The 27,124-nt window shown below is 44.4% G+C and overlaps 1 protein-coding gene across 3 annotated transcripts in view; it reads left to right on the top strand.

Annotated features, from left to right (window-relative positions):
• The window catches only part of LOC140211280 (ETS domain-containing protein Elk-1-like), a 192,640-nt gene that overhangs the window by 132,031 nt on the left and 33,485 nt on the right, over positions 1-27,124 (top strand). For 2 of the 3 annotated variants that reach the window (XM_072280993.1, XM_072280994.1), the window contains one exon: positions 5,902-6,112. In XM_072280993.1, coding sequence (XP_072137094.1) covers positions 5,909-6,112 — 204 coding nt within the window. In that variant the 5' untranslated portion in view covers positions 5,902-5,908. Of the gene's footprint in view, positions 1-5,685; positions 5,817-5,901; positions 6,113-27,124 lie in introns of all 3 variants that reach the window. The other variant, XM_072280992.1, reaches the window with a different exon arrangement.

Here is a 27,124-nt window from a genome sequence, read left to right as displayed (position 1 = left end):
TTTTGGTCACCAAATTACAGGAAGGATATAAATAAGGTTGAAAGAGTGCAGAGAAGGTTTACAAGGATGTTGCCGGGACTTGAGAAACTCAGTTACAGAGAAAGGTTGAATAGGTTAGGACTTTATTCCCTGGGGCGTAGAAGAATGAGGGGAGATTTGATAGAGGTATATAAAATTATGATGGGTATAGATAGAGTGAATGCAAGCAGGCTTTTTCCACTGAGGCAAGGGGAGAAAAAAACCAGAGGACATGGGTTAAGGGTGAGGGGGGAAAAGTTTAAAGGGAACATTAGAGGGAGATTCTTCACACAGAGAGTGGTGGGAGTATGGAATGAGCTGCCAGACGAGGTGGTAAATAGAAACATACATAGAAAATAGGTGCAGGAGTAGGCCATTCGGCCCTTCGAGCCTGCACCGCCATTTATTATGATCATGGCTGATCATCCAACTCAGAACCCCGCCCCAGCCTTCCCTCCATACCCCCTGACCCCCGTAGCCACAAGGGCCATATCTAACTCCCTCTTAAATATAGCCAATGAACTGGCCTCAACTGTTTCGTGTGGTAGAGAATTCCACAGATTCACCACTCTCTGTGTGAAGAAGTTTTTCCTAATCTCGGTCCTAAAATGTTTCCCCTCTATCCTCAAACTGTGGCCCCTCGTTCTGGACTTCCCTAGAAGTTCTTTTTTAACATTTAAGAATAAATTGGACAGATACATGGTTGAGAGGTGTATGGAGGGATATGGTCCGTGTGCAGGTCAGTGGGACTAGGCAGAAAATGGTTCCGCACAGCCAAGAAGGGCCAAAAGGCCTGTTTCTGTGCTGTAGTTTCTATGGTTTCTATGTTGCGATGCTTCCAACACCAACATAGCATACCCACAACTTACTGACCCATACGTCTTTGGACTGTGAGAGGGGACTACAGCAGGTGGGGGAAACCCACATGATTACGGGGAGAACATACAAACCCATAAACATTAGCGGGAATTGAACTCTGAATGGTGGTACCGTAAAGGTTATGGTAGCTGCTACGCCACCGTGCTGCCCCAAAATAAAAGGCCTGATTGAGATAAAAAGTGGGTGGTGAATGGTGAATAGAACATAGAACAGTACAGCACGCCACAGGCCCTGAGGTGCACAATATCTGTGCTGAACCTGGAACTGAATTAAGCTAATTTTCTTCTGCCTGCACATGACCCATATCCCTTCAATTCCTATATATTCATGAGCCCATTGAATGCACTCTTAAATGCCACTGCTGTATGTTTCAGGCACCTACCATTCTCTGTAAAAATAAACATATCTCCTTTAAACTTCCCCCTCTCATCATAAATGTATGTCCTCTTGTATTTGATGTTCCTACCCAGGGAAAAAATATTTAGTGTACTCTATCAATGCCTCGCATAACGTTATAAACTTCTATCAGGTCCTTCTCAGCTTTTAATATATCAGAGCAAGCAAACCAACTTTATCCAAAATCTTCTTACAACTCATACTCTCTATGCTAGGCAGTATCCTGGAAAACCTCTTCTGTGTCCTCTCCAAAGCCTTCATAACAGGACGGCCTGAATTGCCCATAATCTTTACGAGGGAGTTATGGTGGCCAGGCTGCTGACTATAATCAAGAGATTCTCTTGAGGATCTTCACCTTGTTGAGGTGGAGAGGCTTATGAGTTCCCAAGCTCCCGAGGACAATGCTCTGCCAAGTTTCATCATCCTGGCTGTCAGGGTTATCCTTAAGACCATAAGACCATCAGATATAGGAGCAGAAGTAGGCCATTTGGCCCAACAAGTCTGCTCTGCCATTCAATCATGGGCTGATCCAATTCTTCCAGTCATCCCCACTCCTCTGCCTTCTCCCCACACCCTTTGATGCCCTGGCTAATCAAGAATCTATCCATCTCTGCCCTAAATTGCACCCAATGATTTGGCCTCCATAGCTGCTCGTGGCAAAAAATTCCACAGACTTACCACCCTCTGACTAAAGTAATTTTTCTGCATCCCTGTTCTAAATGGACGTCCTTAAATCCTGAAGTTGTGCCCTCTTGTCCTAGACTCCCCTGCCGTGGGAAATAACTTTGCCATATCTAATCTATTCAGGCTTTTTAGCATTTGGAATGTTTCTATGAGATTCCGCCCCTCGTTCTCCTGAACTCCAGGGAGCTAGGGCTTTACTCTTCAGAGAGAAGGAGGATGAGAGGAGACATGATAGAGGTGTACAAGATAATAAGAGGAATAGATAGAGTGGATAGCCAGCGCCTCTTCCCCAGGGCACCACTGCTCAATACAAGAGGACATGGCTTTAAGGTAAGGGGTGGGAAGTTCAAGGGGGATATTAGAGGAAGGTTTTTTACTCAGAGAGTGGTTGGTGTGTGGAATGCACTGCCTGAGTCAGTGGTGGAGGTAGGTACACTAGTGAAGTTTAAGAGACTACTGGACAGGTATATGGAGGAATTTAAGGTGGGAGGTTATATGGGAGGCAGGGAGGCAGGGTTTGAGGGTTGGCACATCATTGTGGGCCGAAGGGCCTGTACTGTGCTGTACTATTCTATGTTCTAATACAGCCCAAGAGCTGCTGGATGTATCCATGGTGGTAAGGTGGAGGTGAAGGTTTCACACAGAGTGAACCAAGACCTCAACAGTGGAGCTGGTGGAAGGTGATGACACATCACAACAGCAGAGTAGGTGAAGGAAGGATGCAGCAGTGAAGGGTCCCGGGTCATCTTGCACTCAATGCGACTGGATCCTGACCCTAATCTCTCAAGGACAGGTTGGCCACGTATCAGCCTCCCCAGGTTAAACAAGGTCACGCACAGATGTTCTCCATTAAGGGAATCCGCCCATACGTTCCACATATGTGGATCTCAGATCAGCCTCTTTCCTGTTTATTCCTTTGGACCCACCAATAAACAATCCCTTTGGGGAACATTGTACTCAGCTCGAGCATATTTAAAATATAGACCAATATGTTTAGATATTACGAGGATTGTGGAAATCGATACAGGAAGGATAAAAGATCAGCCATGATGTAAGTGAATGGATGAGTAGGCATAATGGGTCAAATGGCCTATTACTGCTTCTATTTGTTATGTCCTTATAGTGACAGTAGGTTGGGTTTTTGATTCATCGTCGTGGGAATGGCGTGGTTGCTTTGGTCTAATGCGTATTATACTTAATAGTAAACAATGACAGCCCTGGTTTAAATGGTGCCACAGATAATCTGATGCAGGGTCTTGACCCAAAATGTGGACAGTTCCTTTTCCCTCACAGATGCTGCTCGATAAGCTAATCTCCAGCAGTTTGTTTGGAGCTTCAGATTTCAATATCTGCAGTCTTTTGTATCCCTAGATAAAATGGTCTCTTGAATTGAGATCATTGCCATTAATTACTACTTATCTCATTGTGCCTTAAACATTTACTCCTTTCATAACTGGTGTAATGCGGTTCTGGTATCTCTAAGGATTTACCCATCGTTGAACCATTACCACCTAAATGAATGGAAATGCTGCACCTTCTACAGCAGGTCTTTATGATTTGAAAATATATCGCTTTTCCTACAACATCATTTGGTTTAAATCCTGGAAATCCTTGCCCAGCAGCAGTGTGAAGCACTTTCTCCAGAAGGAACACAGGGGTTGGAGATGCTGGCACATTACTACCTCTGGTGTGTACCCCAGAGTTCTGAAAGAGGTGCCTGAAAAGATCGTGGGGTTATCAGTAATGATCTTTCAAGAATCACCAGATTCTGGAATGGTTCCTAAAGACTGAAAAATTGCAAATGTTACTCCACTCTTCCAGAAGAGAGAGAGGCAGGAGAAAGAAAACCTCAGTGGTTGGGAAGATGTTGGAGATGATTAAGGATGAGGTCTCAGGTTACTTGGAGGCACATGATAAAATAGGCTATAGTCAGCATGGTTTCCTCAAGGGTAAAACTTGCCTGAGAAATCTGTTGGAATTTTTTGAAGAAGTAATAAGCAGAGTTTACAAAGGAGAATTAGTTGATGTTGCGTACCTGGATTTTCAGAAGGCCTTTGACAAGGTGCCACACATGAGGCTGCTTAACAAGCTACAGACCCATGGTCTTACAAGAAAGGTTCTCGCATGGATAAGTCAGTGGCTGATTGGCAGGAGGCAAAGAGTGAGAATAAAGGGAGTCTTTAATGGCTGGCTGCTGATGACTAATGGTGTTCAACAGGAGTCTGTGTTGGGGCCGGTTCTTTTTATGTTATATGTCAATGACTTAGATGATGGAATTGAAGGCTTTATTGCAAAGTTTGTAAACAATATGAAGATAGGTAGAAGAAGTAGTTTTGAGGAAGTGGACAGGCTACAGAAGGATTAGACAGATTGGGAGAATGGGCGATGAAATGGCAGATGGAATAGTATTGGTAAGTGTATGGTCATGCACTTTGGTAGAAGAAATGAAAGGGTTGACTATTTTCTAAATGGAGAGAAAATACAACAAACTGAGGTGCAGTGGGACTTGGAAGTCCTTGTGCAAGATTCCCTAAAGGTTAATTTGCAGGTTGAGTCTGTGGTGAATAAGGCAAATGCAATGATAGCATTCATTTCAAGAGGACTGGAACATAAAAGCAAGGATGTAATGTTGAGACTTTATAAAGTGCTGGTGAGGCCTCACTTGGAGTATTGTGAACAAGTTTGGGTCCCTTATCTTAGAAAGGATGTGCTGAAACTGGATGGGCTCAAAAGAGGTTCATGAAAATAACTCCAGGATTGAATGGTTTGTCATAAGAAGAGCATTTGATGGCTCTGGGCCTGTATTCACTAGAATTCGGAAGATTGAGGGATGACCTCATCGAGACTTATTGAATGGTGAAAGGCCTTGATAGAGTGGATGTGGAGAGGATTTTTCCTATGTTGGGGAATCTAAGACCAGCGGACACAGCCTCAGAATAGAGGGCCGTCCTTTTAGAATGGAGATATGGAGGAATTTCTTTAGCCAGAGAGTGGTGAATGTGGGATTCTTTGGCACAGGCAGCTATGGAGGCTAAGCCTTTATTTTTCTTTAAGGCAGAGGTTGATAGATTGTTGATTGGTGAGGTCATGAAGGGATACGAACAGAAAACAGGAGATTGGGGCTGAGAGGAAAATTGGATCAGCCATGATAAAATGGCAGATCAGGTGCGATGGGCCAAATAGCCTAATTCTGCTCCTATATCTTATGGTCTTCTTGAGAATAATTAGGATGTGCAATCATTGCTGGCCTTGCCAGCATCCTGTGGGTGTGGGTGATGGTATAAATATCAGGGAGGATATACTGATGTCAGGAAATGTGAGGGATGTTGCCCATTTATTAAGGAGGTCCTAAATAGACAGGCAACAGCCTATTGCAACATTTACTTTAAGGAATAAAACGACTGGAAGTAAAATTTTGATCTCAGTCATTTGAACAGATGGTAGAGTTGTGTATTGAATTCTGATCTATAAACTTGTTGATATCAATTGAAGAAAATTTTGATGTGAAAGTATAATGTAACATTGAATCAGAATCAGGTATTTTATCACTAACCTATGTCCTGAAATTTGTTGTTTTGTAGCAGCAGTATAGAGAAGATATAAAGATTACTATAATTTACAAGTACCTATCCTGGCCAACTTCTGCCTTTTAATCAGGCCATCTAGCCCTGTCATCTTTCTCATATACCTTTTTTGCACTTTTTCCAGTTTAACCACATCGTTCTTACAACAGAGGAACCAAACGGTACACAGTACATAGTTGATTTCCATGATAAATGTGGATGCAGGAACTTTTTGTGAAGGTTGACCCAAATGTTACCAACTGCTGCTATGTTTTGGTACTTGTAAATATAATTTTTGCTTTGAATTATTGATATTTCATGTGAAAATTGCTTGACTGATTGACTATTTTGGCTCCTTCAGCTCAGCAATGGACAACTCGATAACACTGTGGCAATTCCTGCGGCAGCTTCTGGATGAGAACAAAAATGATCTCATCTGCTGGACGTCCAAGGATGGCGAGTTCAAGTTACGGAACGCGGAAGAGGTAGCGCGGCTATGGGGAATGCGCAAGAATAAAACCAACATGAACTACGACAAGTTGAGCCGAGCTCTTAGGTATTACTACGACAAGGTGAGATTTAGCAGCATGTAACCCAGGTGCAAGCAAGACAAGTATTGATGAGCCATGAATGATTATTCTGTGCATTTCTCTTGCATGAATTTTTTTCAATGTTTATGTTGGCATTGCTTGCGGGGATTTATTACTCATCTAATTTCTTGAATCGGTATATGATATGGAAGTTAGCTGTGTGGTCACATTTTCGTTATGAACTTGTACCCTCAGTGGCCATGTTAATAGGTACCTCCTGTACCCAGTGAAGTGTCTGTTCATGGTCTTCTGCTGCTGTAGCCCATCCACTTCAAGGTTCAATGTGTTGTGTGTTCAGAGGTACTCTTCCCCACACCACTGATGTAATGTGTAGTTATTTAGGTTACCGTCAGCTTGGAACAATCTGACCATTCTCCTCTGACCTCTCATTATCAAGGCATTCTTGCCCACAGAGCTGCCGCAAGCATGGGCGATTTTTGTCTTTCGCACCATTCTCTATAAACTCGTGACTTTTTTTTATTTATTGAAATATAGCACAGAGAGGCCCTTCGAGCTACGCCGTCCGGCAACCCTTGATTAACCATAGCCTAACCACAGGACAATTTACAATGATCAGTTAACCTACCAATTGCTACATCTTTAGACTGTGGGAGGAAACTGGAGCACCTGGAGGAAACCCATTGCAGTCACGGGAAGAATGTACAAATTCCTTACAGACATCGGCGCGAATTGAACCCGGGTCACTACTGTAAAGCATTGTGCTAACTGTGCCACCAGAAGATTTGCACTTTCTGAGCTACTCAAACCACCCTGTCTGGCACCAACAACCATTCCGTGGTCAAAGTCACTTGTATCACATTCTTCCCCATTCTGATGCTTGGTCTAAACAATAGCTGAACCTCTTGACCATGTCTGCATGCTTGTATGCATTGAGTTTTTGCCACAAGATTGGCTGATTAGATATTTGCATTAACAAGGTGCACAGGTGGACCTAATAATTACTTCTGCCATCAAAATTAGCTAACTTTAATCTGGATGTGAAAAGGTATCAATGGATTGATGGAATTTACAGAAAAGGTGCAATTGAATTAAATCCAGAGAGGTATGAGGGAGGATAAGAAAGCAATGCAATATCATTGAACTACATAAATTCCTATAGAAGTATGATAGGATAGATGTTGAGCTACAAACAAGACGCTGGAGCAACTCAGCTGGCCAGACAGCATCTATGGAGGGAAATGGACAGTCGACAATAGAGGAGACGGCCCTTCATCAGGACTCTTCAGCATAATTTGCAGCCCTTTGTTACCTCCCCCGATAACCTTACAGCCTTCATCACTGTTTCCATTCTCCCCTCCTCCCTCTGCCTATTGCCCCTTCTCACCTGGATCCACCTATCGCTTGCCCGTTCTTGCTCCATCCCTTCCTCTCATTTCTTTAGACTTGCTCTCTACCCTCCTACTCTTTCAGACTCAACACTGAAACATCAACTATCCATTTCTCTCAAAGATGCTGCCTGATCCCACAGAGTTCCTCCAACATTTTGCTTGTCACTCCAGATTCCGTCACCTGCAGTTCCTTGTGTCTCCAGTATTTCAGATCTCTCCTCATAACTCAAGCCCTCAAATCCAGATGACATAATTCATTTTCAACCTCTCACTGCTACAGGCGGACATTCCCAATTGCTTCAAAAAGGCAACAATTATACCAGTGCCTAAGAAGAAGAATGTGATCTGCCTTAATGACTATTGCCCGGTAGCACTCAAATCTACAGTGATGAAATGCTTTGAGAGGTTGGTCAACTGCAATTTGCCTGTCGTCACATAGGTCAACAGCAGATGCAATCTCAATGGCTATTCACACAGCATGAGACCATGTGGACAACACAGAGACCTATATCAGGATGCTGCTTATTGACTATAGCTCAGCAGTGAGATTAGATTAGATTATCTAATTAGGTTTTTAATGAGGACAATCTAATTAGGTTTGCTAGCATGGTTTGGGAGGGTTTAAACTAATTTGAGAGGGGGGTGGGACCCAGAGCAATAGAGCAGTGAAAGAAGTGCATGGAGTAAAGCCAGATCTAACATACAGAGAGGCTTTGAGGAAAGAGAAGCAGAATAAACGGTGTAAAGACAGTAAGGTAGAAGGGCTGAAATGTGTGTACCTCAATGCAAGAAGCATCAGGAACAAAGGTGATGAACTGAGAGCTTGGATACATACATGGAATTATGATGTAGTGGCCATTACAGAGACTTGGCTGGCACCAGGGCAGGAATGGATTCTCAATATTCCTGGATTTCAGTGCTTTAAAAGGGATAGAGAGGGCAGAAAAAGGGGAGGAGGGGTGTCATTACTGTTCAGAGATACGATTACAGCTACAGAAAGGGTGGGTAATGTAGCAGGATCCTCTTTTGAGTCAATATGGGTGGAAGTCAGGAACAGGAAGGGAGCAGTTACTCTACTGGGGGTATTCTATAGGCCCCCCGGTAGCAGCAGAGATACAGAGGAGCAGATTGGGAGGCAGATTTTGGAAAGGTGCAAAAATAACATGGGTGGCTTTAACTTCCCTAATATTGATTGGCACCTGATTAGTTCCAATGGTTTAGATGGGGCAGATTTTGTTAAGTGTGTCCAGGACAGATTCCTGTCACAGTATGTTGACAGGCCGACCAGGGGAATGCCGTACTAGATCTAGTGTTAGGTAATGAACCGAGTGAGGTCACAGATCTCTCAGTGGGTGAGCATCTGGGGGACAGTGACCACCGCTCCCTGGCCTTTAACATTATTATGGAAAAGGATAGAATCAGAGAGGACAGGAAAACTTTTAATTGGGGAAGGGCAAATTATGAGGCTATAAGGCTAGGACTTGTGGGTGTGAATTGGGATGATGTTTTTGCAGGGAAATATACTATGGACATGTGGTCGATGTTTAGAGATCTCTTGCGGGATGTAAGGGATAAATTTGTCCTGGTGAGGAAGATAAAGAATGGTAGGGTGAACGAGCCATGGGTGACAAGTGAGGTGGAAAATCTAGTCAGGTGGAAGAAGGCAGCATACATGAGGTTTAGGAAGCAAGGATCAGATGGGTCTATTGAGGAATATAGGGAAGCAAGAAAGGAGTTTAAGAAAGGGCTGAGAAGAGCAAGAAGGGGGCATGAGAAGGCCTTGGCGAGTAGGGTAGAGGAAAACCCCAAGGCATTCTTCAATTATATGAAGAAAAAAAGGACGACAGGAGTGAAGGTAGGACCGATTAGAGATAAGGGTGGGAAGATGTGCCTGGAGGCTGTGGAAGTGAGCGAGGTCCTCAATGAGTACTTCTCTTCGGTATTCACCAATGAGAGGGAACTTGATGATGGTGAGGACAATATGAGTGAGGTTGATGTTCTGGAGCATGTTGATATTAAGGGAGAGGAGGTGTTGGAGTTGTTAAAATACATTAGGACAGATAAGTCCCCGGGGCCTGACGGAATATTCCCCAGGCTGCTCTACGAGGCGAGAGAAGAGATTGCTGAGCCTCTGGCTAGGATTTTTATGTCCTCGTTGTCCACCGGAATGGTACCGGAGGATTGGAGGGAGGCCAATGTTGTTCCCTTGTTCAAAAAAGGTAGTAAGGATAGTCCGGGTAAATTATACACCAGTGAGCCTTATGTCTGTGGTGGGAAAGATTCTTAGAGACAGGATCTATGGGCATTTAGAGAATCATGGTCTGATCAGGGACAGTCAGCATGGCTTTGTGAAGGGCAGATCGTGTCTAACAAGCCTGGTAGAGTTCTTTGAGGAGGAGACCAGGCATATAGATGAGGGTAGTGCAGTGGATGTGATCTATATGGATTTTAGTAAGGCATTTGACAAGGTTCCACATGGTAGGCTTATTCAGAAAGTTAGAAGGCATGGGATCCAGGGAAGTTTGGCCAGGTGGATTCAAAATTGGCTTGCCTGCTGAAGGCAGAGGGTAGTGGTGGAGGGAGTACATTCAGATTGGAGGATTGTGACTAGTGGTGTCCCACAAGCATCTGTTCTGGGACCTCTACTTTTCGTGATTTTTATTAACGACCTGGATGTGGGGGTAGAAGGGTGGGTTGACAAGTTTGCAGACGACACAAAGGTTGGTGGTGTTGTAGATAGTGTAGAGGATTGTCAAAGATGGCAGAGAGACATTGATAGGATGCAGAAGTGGGCTGAGAAGTGGCAGATGGAGTTCAACCTGGAGAAGTGTGAGGTGGTACACTTTGGAAGGACAAACTCCAAGGCAGAGTACAAAGTAAATGGCAGGATACTGGGTAGTGTGGAGGAGCAGAGGGATCTGGGGGTAAATGTCCACAGATCCCTGAAAGTTGCCTCACAGGTGGATAGGGTAGTTAAGAAAGCTTATGGGGTGTTAGCCTTCATAAGTCAAGGGATAGGGTTTAAGAGTCGCGATTTAATGATGCAGCTCTATAAAACTCTGGTTAGGCCACACTTGGAGTACTGTGTCCAGTTCTGGTCACCTCACTATAGGAAGGATGTGGAAGCATTGGAAAGGGTACAGAGGAGATTTACCAGGATGCTGCCTGCTTTGGAAAGTATGCATTATGATCAGAGATTAAGGGAGCTAGGGCTTTACTCTCTGGAGAGAAGGAGGATGAGAGGAGACATGATAGAGGTATACAAGATTATAAGAGGAATAGATAGAGTGAATAGCCAGTGCCTCTTCCCCAGTGCACCACTGCTCAATACAAGAGGTCATGGCTTTAAGGGGTGGGAAGTTCAAGGGGGATATTAGAGGAAGGTTTTTTACTCAGAGAGTGGTAGGTGCGTGGAATGCACTGCCTGAGTCAGTGGTGGAGGCAGATACACTAGTGAAGTTTAAGAGACTACTAGACAGGTATATGGAGGAATCTAAAGTGGGGGTTTATATGGGAGGCAGAGTTTGAGGTTCAGCACAACATTGTGGGCTGAAGATCCTGTACTGTGCTGTACTATTCTATTCTATTCTATTCTAAGGACACACAGTCCTCGTTTATTGTCATTTAGAAATGCATGCATTAAAAAAATGATACAACGTACCTCCAGAATTATATCACAAGAAAACACAGGACAAACCAAGAGTAGTTATAATGGGTGACTTCAATCTACATGTAGATTGAGTGAACCAAATTGGTAAAGGTGCTGAGGAAGAGGATTTCTTGGAATGTATGCGGGATGGTTTTTTGAACCAACATGTCGAGGAACCAACTAGAGAGCAGGCTATTCTGGACTGGGTTTTGAGCAATGAGGAAGGGTTAATTAGCAATCTTGTCGTGAGAGGCCCCTTGGGTAAGAGTGACCATAATATGGTGGAATTCTTCATTAAGATGGAGAGTGACATAGTTAATTCAGAAACAAAGGTTCTGAACTTAAAGAGGGGTAACTTTGAAGGTATGAGACGTGAATTAGCTAAGATAGACTGGCAAATGACACTTAAAGGGTTGACGATGGATATGCAATGGCAAGCATTTAAAGATCGCATGGATGAACTACAACAATTGTTCATCCCAGTTTGGCAAAAGAATAAATCAAGGAAGGTAGTGCACCCGTGGCTGACAAGAGAAATTAGGGATAGTATCAATTCCAAAGAAGAAGCATACAAATTAGCCAGAGAAAGTGGCTCACCTGAGGACTGGGAGAAATTCAGAGTTCAGCAGAGGAGGACAAAGGGCTTAATTAGGAAGGGGGAAAAAGATTATGAGAGAAAACTGGCAGGGAACATAAAAACTGACTGTAAAAGCTTTTATAGATATGTAAAAAGGAAAAGACTGGTAAAGACAAATGTAGGTCCCCTACAGACAGAAACAGGTGAATTGATTATGGGGAGCAACGACATGGCAGACCAATTGAATAATTACTTTGGTTCTGTCTTCACTAAGGAGGACATAAATAATCTTCCAGAAATAGTAGGGGACAGAGGGTCCAGTGAGGTGGAAGAACTGAGCGAAATACATGTTAGTAGGGAAGTGGTGTTAGGTAAATTGAAGGGATTGAAGGCAGATAAATCCCCAGGGCCAGATGGTCTGCATCCTAGAGTGCTTTAGGAAGTAGCCCAAGAAATAGTGGATGCATTAGTGATAATTTTTCAAAACTCGTTAGATTCTGGACTAGTTCCTGAGGATTGGAGGGTGGCTAATGTAACTCCACTTTTTAAAAAAGGAGGGAGAGAGAAACCGGGGAATTATAGACCGGTTAGCCTAACGTCGGTGGTGGGGAAACTGCTGGAGTCAGTTATCAAAGATGTGATAACAGCACATTTGGAAAGCGGTGAAATCATTGGACAAAGTCAGCATGGATTTGTGAAAGGAAAATCATGTCTGACGAATCTCATAGAATTTTTTGAGGATGTAACTAGTAGAGTGGATAGGGGAGAACCAGTGTATGTGGTATATTTGGATTTTCAAAAGGCTTTTGACAAGGTCCCACACAGGAGATTAGTGTGCAAACTTAAAGCACACGGTATTGGGGGTAAGGTATTGGTGTGGGTGGAGAATTGGTTAGCAGACAGGAAGCGAAGAGTGGGAATAAGCGGGACCTTTTCAGAATGGCAGGCGGTGACTAGTGGGGTACCGCAAGGCTCAGTGCTGGGACCCCAGTTGTTTACAATATATATTAATGACTTGGATGAGGGAATTAAATGCAGCATCTCCAAGTTTGTGGATGACACGAAGCTGGGCGGCAGTGTTAGCTGTGAGGAGGATGCTAAGAGGATGCAGGGTGACTTGGATAGGTTGGGTGAGTGAACAAATTCATGGCAGATGCAATTTAATGTGGATAAATGTGAAGTTATCCACTTTGGTGGCAAAAATAGGAAAACAGATTATTATCTGAATGGTGGCCGATTAGGAAAAGGGGAGGTGCAACGAGACCTGGGTGTCATTATACACCAGTCATTGAAAGTGGGCATGCAGGTACAGCAGGCGGTGAAAAAGGCGAATGGTATGCTGGCATTTATAGTGAGAGGATTCGAGTACAGGAGCAGGGAGGTACTACTGCAGTTGTACAAGGCCTTGGTGAGACCACACCTGGAGTATTGTGTGCAGTTTTGGTCCCCTAATCTGAGGAAAGACATCCTTGCCATAGAGGGAGTACAAAGAAGGTTCACCAGATTGATTCCTGGGATGGCAGGACTTTCATATGAAGAAAGACTGGATGAACTGGGCTTGTACTCGTTGGAATTTAGAAGATTGAGGGGGGATCTGATTGAAACGTATAAAATCCTAAAGGGATTGGACAGGCTAGATGCAGAAAGATTGTTCCCGATGTTGGGGAAGTCCAGAACAAGGGGTCACAGTTTGAGGATAAAGGGGAAGCCTTTTAGGACCGAGATTAGGAAAAACTTCTTCACACAGAGAGTGGTGAATCTGTGGAATTCTCTGCCACAGGAAACAGTTGAGGCCAGTTCATTGGCTATATTTAAGAGGGAGTTAGATATGGCCCTTGTGGCTATGGGGGTCAGGGGGTATGGAGGGAAGGCTGGGGGGGGGTTCTGAGTTGGATGATCAGCCATGATCATAATAAATGGCGGTGCAGGCTTGAAGGGCCGAATGGCCTACTCCTGCACCTATTTTCTATGTTTCTATGTTTCTAAAACTGACAAAACCACATAATTATAACATATAGTTACAACAGTGTAAAGCAATACCGTAATTTGATAAAGAGCAGACCATGGGCACAGTAAAAAAAGTCTCAAGTCCCGATAGCCTCATCATCTCACACAGACGGTAGAAGGGAGAAACTCTCCCTGCCATGAACCTCCAAGCGCCGCAAATTTGCCGATGCAGCACCATTGGAAGCACCCGACTGCAGCCGACTCTGACTTCGTCCGAAAACTTCGAGCCTCCGACCAGCCCCTCTGATACAGCCTCTCCGAGCACCATCTCTGCCGAGCGCTTCGACCCCGCCCCTGCTGCCGAGCAACAAGCATAGCCGAGGACTCGGGGCCTTCTTCTCCGGAGATTCAGGATCACACAGTAGCAGCAGCAGCAAACCAGGCATTTCAGAAGTTTCACCAGATGTTCCTCCGTGCTCTCACGTCCATCTCCATCAAATCAGGATTGTGCACGGCACCCTACTTGACAAATAACAGACATCACCACCAGAGCGACCGCTGTGAGCTGTGTTGCACCACCATCTCCTCCTCCCGAAGTGGAGGATAGCAGATAATACCATTATTCCCACAATCCTGATTGGCAAGTTACAGAACCTGGGCCTCTGTACCTCCCTCTGCAATTGGATCCTCGACTTCCTAACCAGAAGACCACAATCTGTGCGGATTGGTGATAATACCTCCTCCTCGCTGACGATCAACACTGGTGCATCTCAAGATGTGTGCTTAGCCCACTGCTCTACTCTGTCTATACCCATGACTGCATGGCTGGGCATAGCTCGAATACCATCTGTAAATTTGCTGATGATACAAAAATGCTGGTAGAATCTCAGATAGAGATGAGAGGACATACAGGTGCGAAATATGCCAACTAATGGAGTGGTGTCGCAGCAACAACCTGGCACTCATGTCAGTAAAACAAAAGAGCTGATTGTGGACTTCAGGAAGGGTAGACGAAGGAACACATACCAGTCGTCAAAGAGGGATCAGAAGTGAGCAGTTTTAAGTTCCTGGGTGTCAAGATCTCTGAGGATCTAACCTGGTCCCAACATATCGATGCAGTTATAAAGAAGGCAAGACAGCGACTATACTTCATTAGGAGTTTGAAGAGATTTGGTATGTCAACAGATACACTCAAAAACTTCTATAGTTGTACTGTGGAGAGCATTCTGACAGGCTGCATCACTGTCTGGTATAGAGGGGCTACTGCACAGGACCGAAAGAAGCTGCAGAAGGTTGTAAATCTAGTCAGCTCCATCTTGGGCACTAGCCTACAAAGTACCCAGGGCATCTTCAGGGAGCGGTGTCTCAGAAAGGCAGCGTCCATTATTAAGGATGTCCAGCACCCAGGACATGCCCTTTTCTCACTGTTACCATCGGGTAGGAGGTACAGAAGCCTGAAGGCACATACTCAGCAATTCAGGAACAGCTTCTTCCTCTCTGCCATCCGATTCCTAAGTGGACATTGAACCAGAGAACACTATCTCACTTTGTAAATATATATTTGTTTTTTTGCATGGTTTTTATCTAATCAGTATATGTGTACTGTAATTGATTCATTTTTTTTCTTCTTCCTCTACATTATGTATTGCATTGAACTGCTGTTGCTAAATTAACAAATTTCAGGACACATGCTGGTGATACTAAACCTGATTCTGATTTGATAATTGTGAGCCTTTTCTGCAGTGTAGGAACACTCCTCCAGGTCAGAAAAAGTGATCAGAAGGGCAGAGTTAGAAGAACACAAGAACTGGGGGTTACAGAGCAGAATGGAACAGCTAGGGTCAATGTTTGACAGTGATTCATTTGAGAAATTTTGGAGTACTGCCAAAATCAGTGGGTCTACAGTCAATGGCCAGTATATTAGGTACACCTTTACACGTGCTTGTGAATGCAAATGTCTAATGAGCCAACTATATGGCAGCAACTCAATATATAAAAGAATGTAGACATGGTGAAGAGGTTAAATTGTTGTTCAGACCAAACATCAGAATGGGGAAGAATTGTGATCAAAGTGACTTTGATCAGTATACATTGTTGGTGTCGGACAGGGTGGTTTGAACATCTCGGAAACTGCAGATCTGCTGGGATTCTCACGCACAACAGTCTCTAATTTACAGAGAATGGTGCAAAAAAATATCTAGTGACTGTCAGTTCTGTGGGCGAGAATGCCTTGCTGATGAGAGAGGTCAGAGGAGAATGGCCAGCCTGGTTCAAGTTGACAGGACGGTGACAGTAAATCAATTACTGTATTACAACAGTGGTGTGCAGAAGAGTATCTGCAAACACACATCAACCCTTGAAGTCGATGGTCTACAACAGCAGAAGACCATGAACATACACTCAGTGGCTACTTTATTAGGTACAGGAGATCCCTGATAAAGTGGCTACTGAGTGTATGACAGTTGGTTTCATCCCTTCAGAAGAAGAACCTATTCTGTTTTTTTATTTTATGCTCATGATAGTGGCCCTTTTGATATTATCCTGGCTGCAAATTAAACCGGACTACCCATCCCTGAATTGACACCACTTCCCACTTCTCAGAATTTAATTCCTTTCCTTATTTGCCTGAAACAAATCATTTGCAGTACAGTGATTTAGCCTCCTCTTATGCTTTGAAGTGCCACCCAGCTTGAAGTAGGCTGTGGCCCTGAAAGATTCGGGCTCCGAAATGTGTATTTGGCGATCTGCTTGATTTTAGTTGAGACAGCTGGCTTTGAATTTAGAAAAGCCCTTCGTGCCTTGGTAGGGGGCAAAGCTGTGGGAGGAAAATCACTTTAACAATTTCCATAATACTGTGCCTTTAATACACAATGCCTTGGTAATTGGTTTATTATTGACACTTACACAGAGATATATTGAAATTCTGTTGTTTGCAGGCAGCTCATTCCATACATAGGTACATTGAGGTAGTACAAAAGGAAAAGACAACAGAATGCAGAATATTATGTTATAGACATACAGAAAGTGCAGTAAAATTCATGTACAAAGGCTATGGCCAGATAGAATGAGAGGACAAGAGTTCATTTTTTTATCAAATGAGAGGTGCAGTGGGCCTGAAGCTGTCCTTGGTGGTATGTGTTCTCAAGCTTTTCTAACTTCTGCCGTCTGGCTTCTTCCCCCTTCCTTTCCATTCTGCCGTCTGGCTTCTTCCCTCTTCCTTTCGTTTTGCCGTCTGCCTTCTTCCCCCTTCCTTTCCGTTCTGCCGTCTGGCTTCTTCCCCCTTCCTTTCTGTTTTGCCGTCTGCCTTCTTCCCCCTTCCCTTCCGTTCTGCCGTCTGACTTTTTCCTCCTTCCTTTCTGTTCTGCCGTCTGGCTTCTTCCCCCTTCCTTTCCGTTCTGCCGTCTGGCTTCTCCCCCCTTCCCTTCTGTTCTGCCGTCTGGCTTCTTCCCCCTTCCCTTCTGTTCTGCCGTCTGGCTTCTTCCCCCTTCCTTTCTGTTCTGCCGTCTGGCTTCTTCCCCCTTCCTTTCCGTTCTGCCGTCTGGCTTCTCCCCCCTTCCCTTCTGTTCTGCCGTCTGGCTTCTTCCCCCTTCCCTTCCGTTCTGCCGTCTGCCTTCTTCTCCCTTCCCTTCCGTTCTGCCGTCTGGCTTCTTCCCCCTTCCTTTCTGTTCTGCCGTCTGGCTTCTCCCCCCTTCCCTTCTGTTCTGCCGTCTGGCTTTTTCCCTTGGTAGTGTGGAGGAGCAGAGGATCTGGGGGTAAATGTCCACAGATCCCTGAAAGTTGCCTCACAGGTAGATAGGGTAGTTAAGAAAGCTTATGGGGTGTTAGCTTTCATAAGTCAAGGGATAGAGTTTAAGAGTTGCGAGGTAATGATACAGCTCTATAAAACTCTGGTTAGGCCACACTTGGAGTACTGTGTCCAGTTCTGGTCGCCTCACTATAGGAAGGATGTGGAAGCATTGGAAAAGGTACAGAGGAGATTTACCAGGATGCTGCCTGGTTTAGAGAGCATGCATTATCATCAGAGTTTAAGGGAGCTAGGGCTTTGCTCTTTGGAGAGAAGGAGGATGAGAGGAGACATGATAGAGATATACAAGATATTAAGAGGAATAGATAGAGTGGACAGCCAGCGCCTCTTCCCCAGGGCACCACTGCTCAGTACAAGAGAACATGGCTTTAAGGTAAGGGGTGGGAAGTTCAAGGGGGATATTAGAAGAAGGTTTCTTTTTACTCAGAGAGTGGTTGGTGCGTAGAATGCACTGCCTGAGTCAGTGGTGGAGGCAGATACACTAGTGAAATTTAAGAGACTACTAGACAGGTATGGAGGAATTTAAGGTGGGGGGGTTATATGGGAGGCAGGGTTAAAGGTCAGTATAACATTGTGGGCCGAAGGGCCTGTACTGTGCTATACTATTCTATGTTCTATGTTAGGATTGTGAGCTCATCCAGTTCCACCTTGAGCACCAACCTCTCCACCATCAACGACATCTTGAAAAGGCGATGCTTCAAGAAGGCAGGATCTATCATTAAGCACCCGCACCATCCAGGACATGGCCCTTTTTCTTTGCTGCCATCAGAGTGAAAGTACAGGAGACTGAAAGCACACACTCGACATTTTAGGCACAGCTTCTTCCCCTCTGCTGTCAGATTTCTGAACAAACAATGAATGCATGAATACTACCTCAGTATTATAGATTAGATTACATTATGAGGACACTCAGTCCTCGTTTATTGTTGTTTAGAATTGCATGCATTAAGAAATGATACAATGTTCCTCCAGAATGATATCACAGAAACACATGACAAATCAAGACTAAAACTGACAAGACCACATAATTATAACATATCGTTACAACAGTGCAAAGCAATACCATAATTTGATAAAGAGCAGACCATGGGCACGGTAAAAAAAAGTCTCAAAGTCCTGATAGCCCCATCATCTCACGCAGACGGTAGAAGGGAGAAATTCTTCCTGCCATGAGCCTCCAGCGCCGCAAACTTGCCGATGCAGCATCCTGGAAGCACCCGACCACAGCCGATTCTGAGTCCGTCCGAGAACTTCGAGCCTCTGACCAGACCTCGGACACCGAGCACCGAGCACCATCTCTGTCAAGCGCTTCGACCCCACCCCGGCCGCTGAGCAACGAGCAAAGCCGAGGACTCAGGACCTTCCCCTCTGGAGATTCTGGATCACACAGTAGCAGTGGCAGCGAAACAGGCATTTCAGAAGTTTCACCAGATGTTCCTCTGTGCTCTCACGTCCATCTCCATCAAATCAGGATTGTGCACGGCACCCTACTTGACAAATAACAGATATTCATCACCGGAGTGGCCACGCGTGCTGCGTCCTGCCGCCATCTTCTCCTCTTTTGCTCTCATTTTGCATTTTAATTTTAATAAAGTTAATATAATAAATGTTAATTTTTCATATATATATATTTCTTAATGTAATTTATAGTATATTTATGGTATATTTTATTTATTGCTGCAAAAGAACAAATTTCACAATATATGTTAGAGATAATAAACCTGATTCTGGTTCCATGTTGGGTGGCAAGCACAGAAGTGATATGTGAATGGGAGTTAGAGCAATGTATCACAGTTTACGATGGCTATTAGACCATAAGACCATAAGACAAAGGAGCAGAAGTCGGCCATTCGGCCCATCGAGTCTGCTCCGCCATTTTATCATGAGCTGATCCATTCTCCCATTTCGTCCCACTCTCCCGCCTTCTCACCATAACCTTTGATGTCCTGGCTACTCAGATACCTATTAATCTCTGCCTTAAATACACCCAATGACTTGGCCTCCACTGCCGTCCGTGGCAACAAATTCCATAGATTGACCACCCTCTGACTAAAAAAATTTCTTCGCATTTCTGTTCTGAATGGGCGCCCTTCAATCCGTAAGTCATGCCGTCTCATACTAGACTCCCCCATCATGGGAAACAACTTTGCCACATCCACTCTGTCCATGCCTTTCAACATTCGAAATGTTTCTATGAGGTCTCCCCTCATTCTTCTAAACTCCAAGGAATACAGTCCAAGAGCGGACAAACGTTCCTCATACGTTAACCCTCTCATTCCCGGAATCATTCTAGTGAATCTTCTCTGTACCCTCTCCAACGTCAGCACATCATTTCTTAAATAAGGAGACCAAAACTGCCCACAGTACTCCAAGTGCTGTGCCCAAGACCACAAGAAACTACAGAGTTGTGGATACTGCACAGCATATCACGGAAGCGAGCATTTCCTCCACAGATTTTGCTTACATCTCTTGCTGTCTTGGAAAAACAGCCAGCTTTTCCTAATCAGAGACCCTATCCATCCCAGAAATTCTTCTCTCCTCTTTCGATTGGACAAAAGATACAAAAGCTTGAAAACATGCACAACCAGGCTCAAGCACAGCTTCCATACAGATGTAATAAGATTCTTGAATGGCAGCCCTCTTGTAAGTTAAAAGTGAACTCCTGACATCACAATCTAGTTTGTCACGGCTAGCCTCTGCACCTTATTTGTCTACTTGTGCTGCATTTTCTCTGTAACTGTAACTGCAACACTATATTCTGCATTCTGTTATCACGGCTACCTTGATGTACTGATGTTTTGAAATGATCTGTAAGGGCGGCATCAAAACAAAGTTTTTTCCACTGTACCTCAATACATGTGACAATAATAAACCAAATGGTTAGTGATTAAAGGGAAAAGTTAGGTTTGTCATATGTACATCGAAACTTTGAAACCTACAGTGAAATATATCATTTGCGCCAAGAATCCACACAGTCCGAGGATGTGCTAGGGGTAGCTGGCAAGTGTTGCCATGCTTCTGGCACCAACGTAACATGCCCACAACTTACTAAACCTTACTAACCCATATGTCTTCAGAACGTGGGCTGAAACTGGATACCAGGAGGAAACCAGTGTGGTCATGGGAGACTGGTCTGTACAGCATTTGCAATTGAATCCTGATCACTGCAATGTTCCGACAAGAACTGTCCTTTGTTATTCAAATTTCCCCGGGAAATGACTATGATTATGACTGTCACTGGCACTGTGAAGCATTATGCTAACTGTAAAAGCTTTTATAGATATGTAAAAAGGAAAAGACTGGTAAAGACAAATGTAGGTCCCCTGCAGACAGAAACAGGTGAATTGATTATGGGGAGCAACGACATGACAGACCAATTGAATAATTACTTTGGTTCTGTCTTCACTAAGGAGGACATGAATAATCTTCCAGAAATAGTAGGGGACAGAGGGTCCAGTGAGATGGAGGAACTGAGCGAAATACATGTTAGTAGGGAAGTGGTGTTAGGTAAATTGAAGGGATTGAAGGCAGATAAATCCCCAGGGCCAGATGGTCTGCATCCCAGAGTGCTTAAGGAAGTAGCCCAAGAAATAGTGGATGCATTACTGATAATTTTTCAAAACTCATTAGATTCTGGACTAGTTCCTGAGGATTGGAGGGTGGCTAATGTAACTCCACTTTTTAAAAAAGGAGGGAGAGAGAAACCGGGGAATTATAGACCGGTTAGCCTAACGTCGGTGGTGGGGAAACTGCTGGAGTCAGTTATCAAGGATGTGATAACAGCACATTTGGAATGAACGGTGAAATGATCGGACCAAGTCAGCATGGATTTGTGAAAGGAAAATCATGTCTGACGAATCTCATAGAATTTTTTGAGGATGTAACTAGTAGAGTGGATAGGGGAGAACCTGTGGATGTGGTATATTTGGATTTTCAGAAGGCTTTTGACAAGGTCCCACACAGGAGATTAGTGTGCAAACTTAAAGCACACGGTATTGGGGGTAAGGTATTGGTGTGGGTGGAGAGTTGGTTAGCAGACAGGAAGCAAAGAGTGGGAATAAACGGGACCTTTTCAGAATGGCAGGCGGTGACTAGTGGGGCACCGCAAGGCTCAGTGCTGGGACCCCAGTTGTTTACAATATATATTAATTACTTGGATGAGGGAATTAAATGCAGCATCTCCAAGTTTGTGGATGACACGAAGCTGGGGGGCAGTGTTAGCTGTGAGGAGGATGCTAAGAGGATGCAGGGTGACTTGGATAGGTTGGGTGAGTGGGCAAATTCATGGCAGATGCAATTTAATATGGATAAATGTGAAGTTGTCCACTTTGGTGGCAAAAATATGAAAACAGATTATTATCTGAATGGTGGCCGATTAGGAAAAGGGGAGGTGCAACGAGACCTGGGTGTCATTATACACCAGTCATTGAAAGTGGGCATGCAGGTACAGCAGGCGGTGAAAAAGGCGAATGGTATGCTGGCATTTATAGCGAGAGGATTCGAGTACAGGAGCAGGGAGGTACTACTACAGCTGTACAAGGCCTTGGTGAGACCACACCTGGAGTATTGTGTGCAGTTTTGGTCCCCTAATCTGAGGAAAGACATCCTTGCCATAGAGGGAGTACAAAGAAGGTTCACCAGATTGATTCCTGGGATGGCAGGACTTTCATATGAAGAAAGACTGGATGAACTGGGCTTGTACTCGTTGGAATTTAGAAGATTGAGGGGGGATCTGATTGAAACGTATAAGATCCTAAAGGGATTGGACAGGCTAGATGCAGGAAGATTGTTCCCGATGTTGGGGAAGTCCAGAATGAGGGGCCACAGTTTGAGGATAGAGGGGAAGCCTTTTAGGACCGAGATTAGGAAAAACTTCTTCACACAGAGAGTGGTGAATCTGTGGAATTCTCTGCCACAGGAAGCAGTTGAGGCCAGTTCATTGGCTATATTTAAGAGGGAGTTAGATATGGCCCTTGTGGCTACGGGGGTCAGGGGGTATGGAGGGAAGGCTGGGGCGGGGTTCTGAGTTGGATGATCAGCCATGATCATAATAAATGGCGGTGCAGGCTCGAAGGGCCGAATGGCCTACTCCTGCACCTATTTTCTATGTTTCTATGTTTCTAACTGCTAGGCAATGGATTTTTTTGATAGAACATTGCAGGAACAGGCCCTTTGGCTGCTAAAAAGATAAACAAAATCCCTCAAAAACGAATCCCTTCCACCTACACAATGTCCATACCCCATCGTCTTCCTCATATTCATGTGCCCATCTAAATGTCTCCTAAAGGCCTCTAATATATTTGCCTCTACCACTATACCAGGCAGCACTTTCTGGACATCCACCAGTCTCTGAGTAAAAAGTTTCCCCTTGAAACCTAACACCTCTCACCTTCAATGCATAGCCTCTGGTATTAGACATCCAGGTACGGGAATTTCTAGAGTGCCTACGAAATGGCTTTTTACAGCAGCTTGAGGTTGAGCCCACTAGAGGGTCAGCTATCTTGGATTGGCTGTTGTGTAATAAACACCTATTGATTAGAGAGCTTAAGGTAAAAGAACCCGTCAGGGCAAGTGTGCATAATATGATCTATTTCACCCTGAAATTTGAGAAGGAGGAGTTTAAATCAGATGGTTCAGTATTACAGAGGAGTAAAGGGAATTACAGAGAGATGAGAGAGGAGTTGGCCAGAATTGATTGGAAAAGAACACTGGCAGGGATGACGGCATGACGGCAGAGCAGCCTGTGTCCTATATATATATACAGTTGAAGTCAGAAGTTTACATACACCTTAGCCAATACATTTAAACTCAGTTTTTCACAATTCCTGACATTTAATCCTTTGAAACATTCCCTGTCTTAGGTCAGTTAGGATCACTACTTTATTTCAAGAATGTGAAATGTCAGAATAATAGTAGAGAGAATGATTTATTTCAGCTTTTATTTCTTTCATCACTTTCCCAGTGGGTCAGAAGTTTACATACACGTTGTTAGTATTTGGTAGCATTGCCTTTAAATTGTTTAACTTGGGTCAAAAGTTTTGGGTAGCCTTCCACAAGCTTCTCACAGTAAGTTGCTGGAATTTTGTTCTATTCCTCCAGACAGAACTGGTGTAACTGAGTTAGGTTTGTAGGCCTCCTTGCTCGCACACGCTTTTTCAGTTCTGCCCACAAATTTTCTACCCAATCAATGGACTAAACTACCTGATCATGGAACAATCTACCCGATCATGGAACAAACTACCTGATCAGGGTAGAAACTACCTAGTCCATGGAACAAATGAGCTAATCATGGAACAAACTACCTGATTAAGGAACAAATTATCTGATCATGGATCTCACTATCTAGTCCGTAGAACGAAGTACCTGATCATGGAACAACTTCCTAGTTCATGGAACAAACTACCTAGTCCAAGGAACAGACTACCTAATCCATGGAAGAAACGACCTGATCATGGAACAAACTACCTAGTCCATGGACCAAATTACCTGACCATTGAACAAACTGCCTAGTGCATGGAACAAAATACCTGATCTTTGAATAAACTATCTGGTCCATAACTACCCAGTCCATGGACCAAACTAGCTAGTCGATGGAACAAAATATCTGATCATAGAACAAACTACATGATCATGGCACAAGCTACCAAGCTCCATGGAATAAGCTTCTTGATCATGGAACAAACTACCTAGTCCAGGGAATAGACTACCTAGTCCATGGACCAAACTACCTGGTTCATGGAACAAACTGCCTGATCATGGAACAAACTACCTGGTTCATGGAACAAACTAGCTGATCATGGAACAAACTACCTGATCATGGAACAAACTACCTAGTCCATGGACCAAACTACCAAACCAACCCCTTGCAGTAAGTTTATATTAGGGAAGTTGAAATCCATCATGATAGCAACCCCTACTATTTTTACACATTTGCTTAATCTGTTTATATGTCAGTTCCTCAATGTCCATATGGCTACTGGGGTGGGGAGGGTGGTCTGTAGTACAATCTCCTCTGGATTATTGCGCCCTTCCTATTCCTGAGTTCTACCCAAATGGACTCAGTGTCTGAACCCACCTGCCAGTATGTCTCCCCAATTGCGGCTGTGATATTGTCCCTGGTTAGTAGTGCAGCTCCCCTCCCCTTCTTCGTTTACCTCCTCCTCTGTCTTTCCTTGCAAACCTGGTATATTAATCACCCATTTCTGCCCCTCTCTCAACCAAGTTTTTGTGATGGCCACATCATATTGCTGTGTACTGATCCATGCTCTAAGTTCATCACCCTTTACCCATAATGCTCCTACCATTAAAATACTCAAACTTCACACCATCCGACCTATCATACCTGTTATTTTGATTTTGTCTTTCAATACTTCCTCTGACATCTACTTTCCTGTCTGATCCTTCACTTACTGAGCAGGTACTCCGGGTCCCAGCCCCCTGCAGAATGAGTTTAAACCCTGCTGAGTAGCATTAGCAAACATCCCAGCCAGGAACTTTGTTCCCCCCCCAAGTGCAGGTGCAGCCCATCCCTCCTGTACAGGTCAGGTCATCCCTTCCCCAGAGAAGGTTCCAGTGATCCGAGAATGAAACCCTGCCCCCTGCCCCCTGCCCCATCTCCTCAGCCACTCATTTGTCTGTACTATCATCCCATTCATACCTGCAGTCTTCCGTGGCACTGGGAGTAATCCAGGGTGTACTACATGAGAGGTCAACCTCCTTCTTAACTCTATATACTCACTGTGTAGGGCCTCTTCCCCTTTCTGCTTATGTTATTAATGCCAACATGCAACTTGACCACAGACTGTTCAATCTCCCCCTTGGGAATATCCTGCAGCCTCTCTGATGCATCCCGGACCCTCGCACCCAGGAGGCAGCACACCAATCCAGTGCCTCTTTTGATTCAAGATTCAAAAAGCTTTATTGTCACTCTAACCATACATCAGCTCTGCAGGGCAGAATGAGACAGCGTTTCTCAGGGGCAGTGCAATTATAACATACAGACGCAACACTAAATAATAAACATAACAATAAATAGTAAAACACAACAGCCACATGTCAGTTAAAATCAAGTTATAGGTGTCCAGTGCAAGTTAAAAGTGTCCAAAGCAGAGTCAGGTGGAGCAGCTAGTTAGCAGTCTGACTGCCTGTGGGAGGAAACTGTTTAGTAGCCTTGTGGTTTTAGTTTTGATGCTCCTGTAACGTTTGCCTGATGGCAGAACAAACAGTTCATGCAGAGGGTGTGAGGGGTCTTTAATGATGTACTGTGTCTTCTGGAGGCATCGACTCTGAAAGAAGTATTGGACAGAAGGTAGGGAGACCCCAATAACCTTCTCTGCTCCCTTAACCACCCTCTGCAAGGCTTTTTTGTCGACAGCACTGCAGCTGGAGTACCAGGTTGTGATGCAAAAGGTCAGCACACTCTCAACCACACCTCTTGATGCCATAGGATCTCCAGTCTGTCCCCCTAACTGTTGAGTCCCCTATCATTACTGTACTGTATGACTTCACTCTTCCCAGCTGAGCCTCAGAGCTGACTACTGTGCCACTAGCTTGGCTGCTGATGCTGTGCCCTGATGTGTCATCCCCCCCTCACCCCCAGCAGTATTCAAAGGGGTGACTTGTTGCTGAGTGAAATGGCCACAGTGGGACCCTGCACTGACTGCTTCATCCCTTTAACCTCTCCCACCTACTGTCCTCTGGGTGCAACCACTTCTCTGTAATGTCCTCAGCCTGCCGGATGATCCCGAGTACACCCAACTCCAGCCCCAGCTCCTCAACTCGGTCAGTCAGGAGCTGAAGTTGGGTAACTTTCTGCAAGTTTAGTCGTCAGGGAAACCATCAGGCAATCCTGAATTCCCACACCTGACAGGAGGTCATCCCATCCTGACTATTTTGTACTTAAAAAAACTTATCCGTGCCTCTGCCTGTTCTCTCCAAAGCCTCCCCACTTTATCACTGGCACATTCTGACCGTGCCCGCTCCACTTGATCCGACCTTGCTTCTATTTGCTGCTGAGCGTAGGTCTCTGGAGTTTAGGGTTTACCTGCATCTGCTCCTTTAATTTTCTCACTCTGACCTTTGCCGTTCTAGTCGAAAATGACCGGCCTCACCCGAAGCTCCCCCCCGACGTTATGTAATTGCTCTACAAACGAGGGTGTTCAAGAAGTGAGAAAAGGCCTGGATATCTGTGAGAGTTATTAAAGAAAAGGATATTAGAGGTATGGAGGGATGGGCAGTAGTGTAGCGCTTAATGTTAACACATTACAGTACCAACGATTCAAGTTCGATTCCCACCACAGTTATAAGTCATAGTCGTAGTCATACTTTATTGATCGTGGGGGAAATTGGTTTTCGTTACAGTTGCACCATAAATAATAAACAGTAATAGAAATAGTAATATTACTATTAGTAATAGTCATGGAAAAATAAATAGTAATAGAATAGTAATAGAAAAATAATAATAAATAGTTAAATAGTAACATGTAAATTCTGCCAGTAAATTATAAAATAAGTCCCGGACCAGCCTATCGGCTCAGGGTGTCTGACCCTCCAAAGGAGGGGTTGTAAAGTTGGAGTTTGTATGTTCTCCACATGACCACATGGGTTCCCTCTGGGTGCTCCAGTTTCCTTCCATTTTCCAAAGGTGTTCCGGTTGGTAAGTGGCAGG

This window comes from Mobula birostris, chromosome 16 (genome assembly GCF_030028105.1).
Source record: "Mobula birostris isolate sMobBir1 chromosome 16, sMobBir1.hap1, whole genome shotgun sequence".
In the NCBI taxonomy this organism is placed as follows: Eukaryota; Metazoa; Chordata; class Chondrichthyes; order Myliobatiformes; family Myliobatidae; genus Mobula; species Mobula birostris.
Note: the sequence above shows the minus strand (reverse complement) of the source record. Positions and strands in the feature narration are given on the sequence as shown.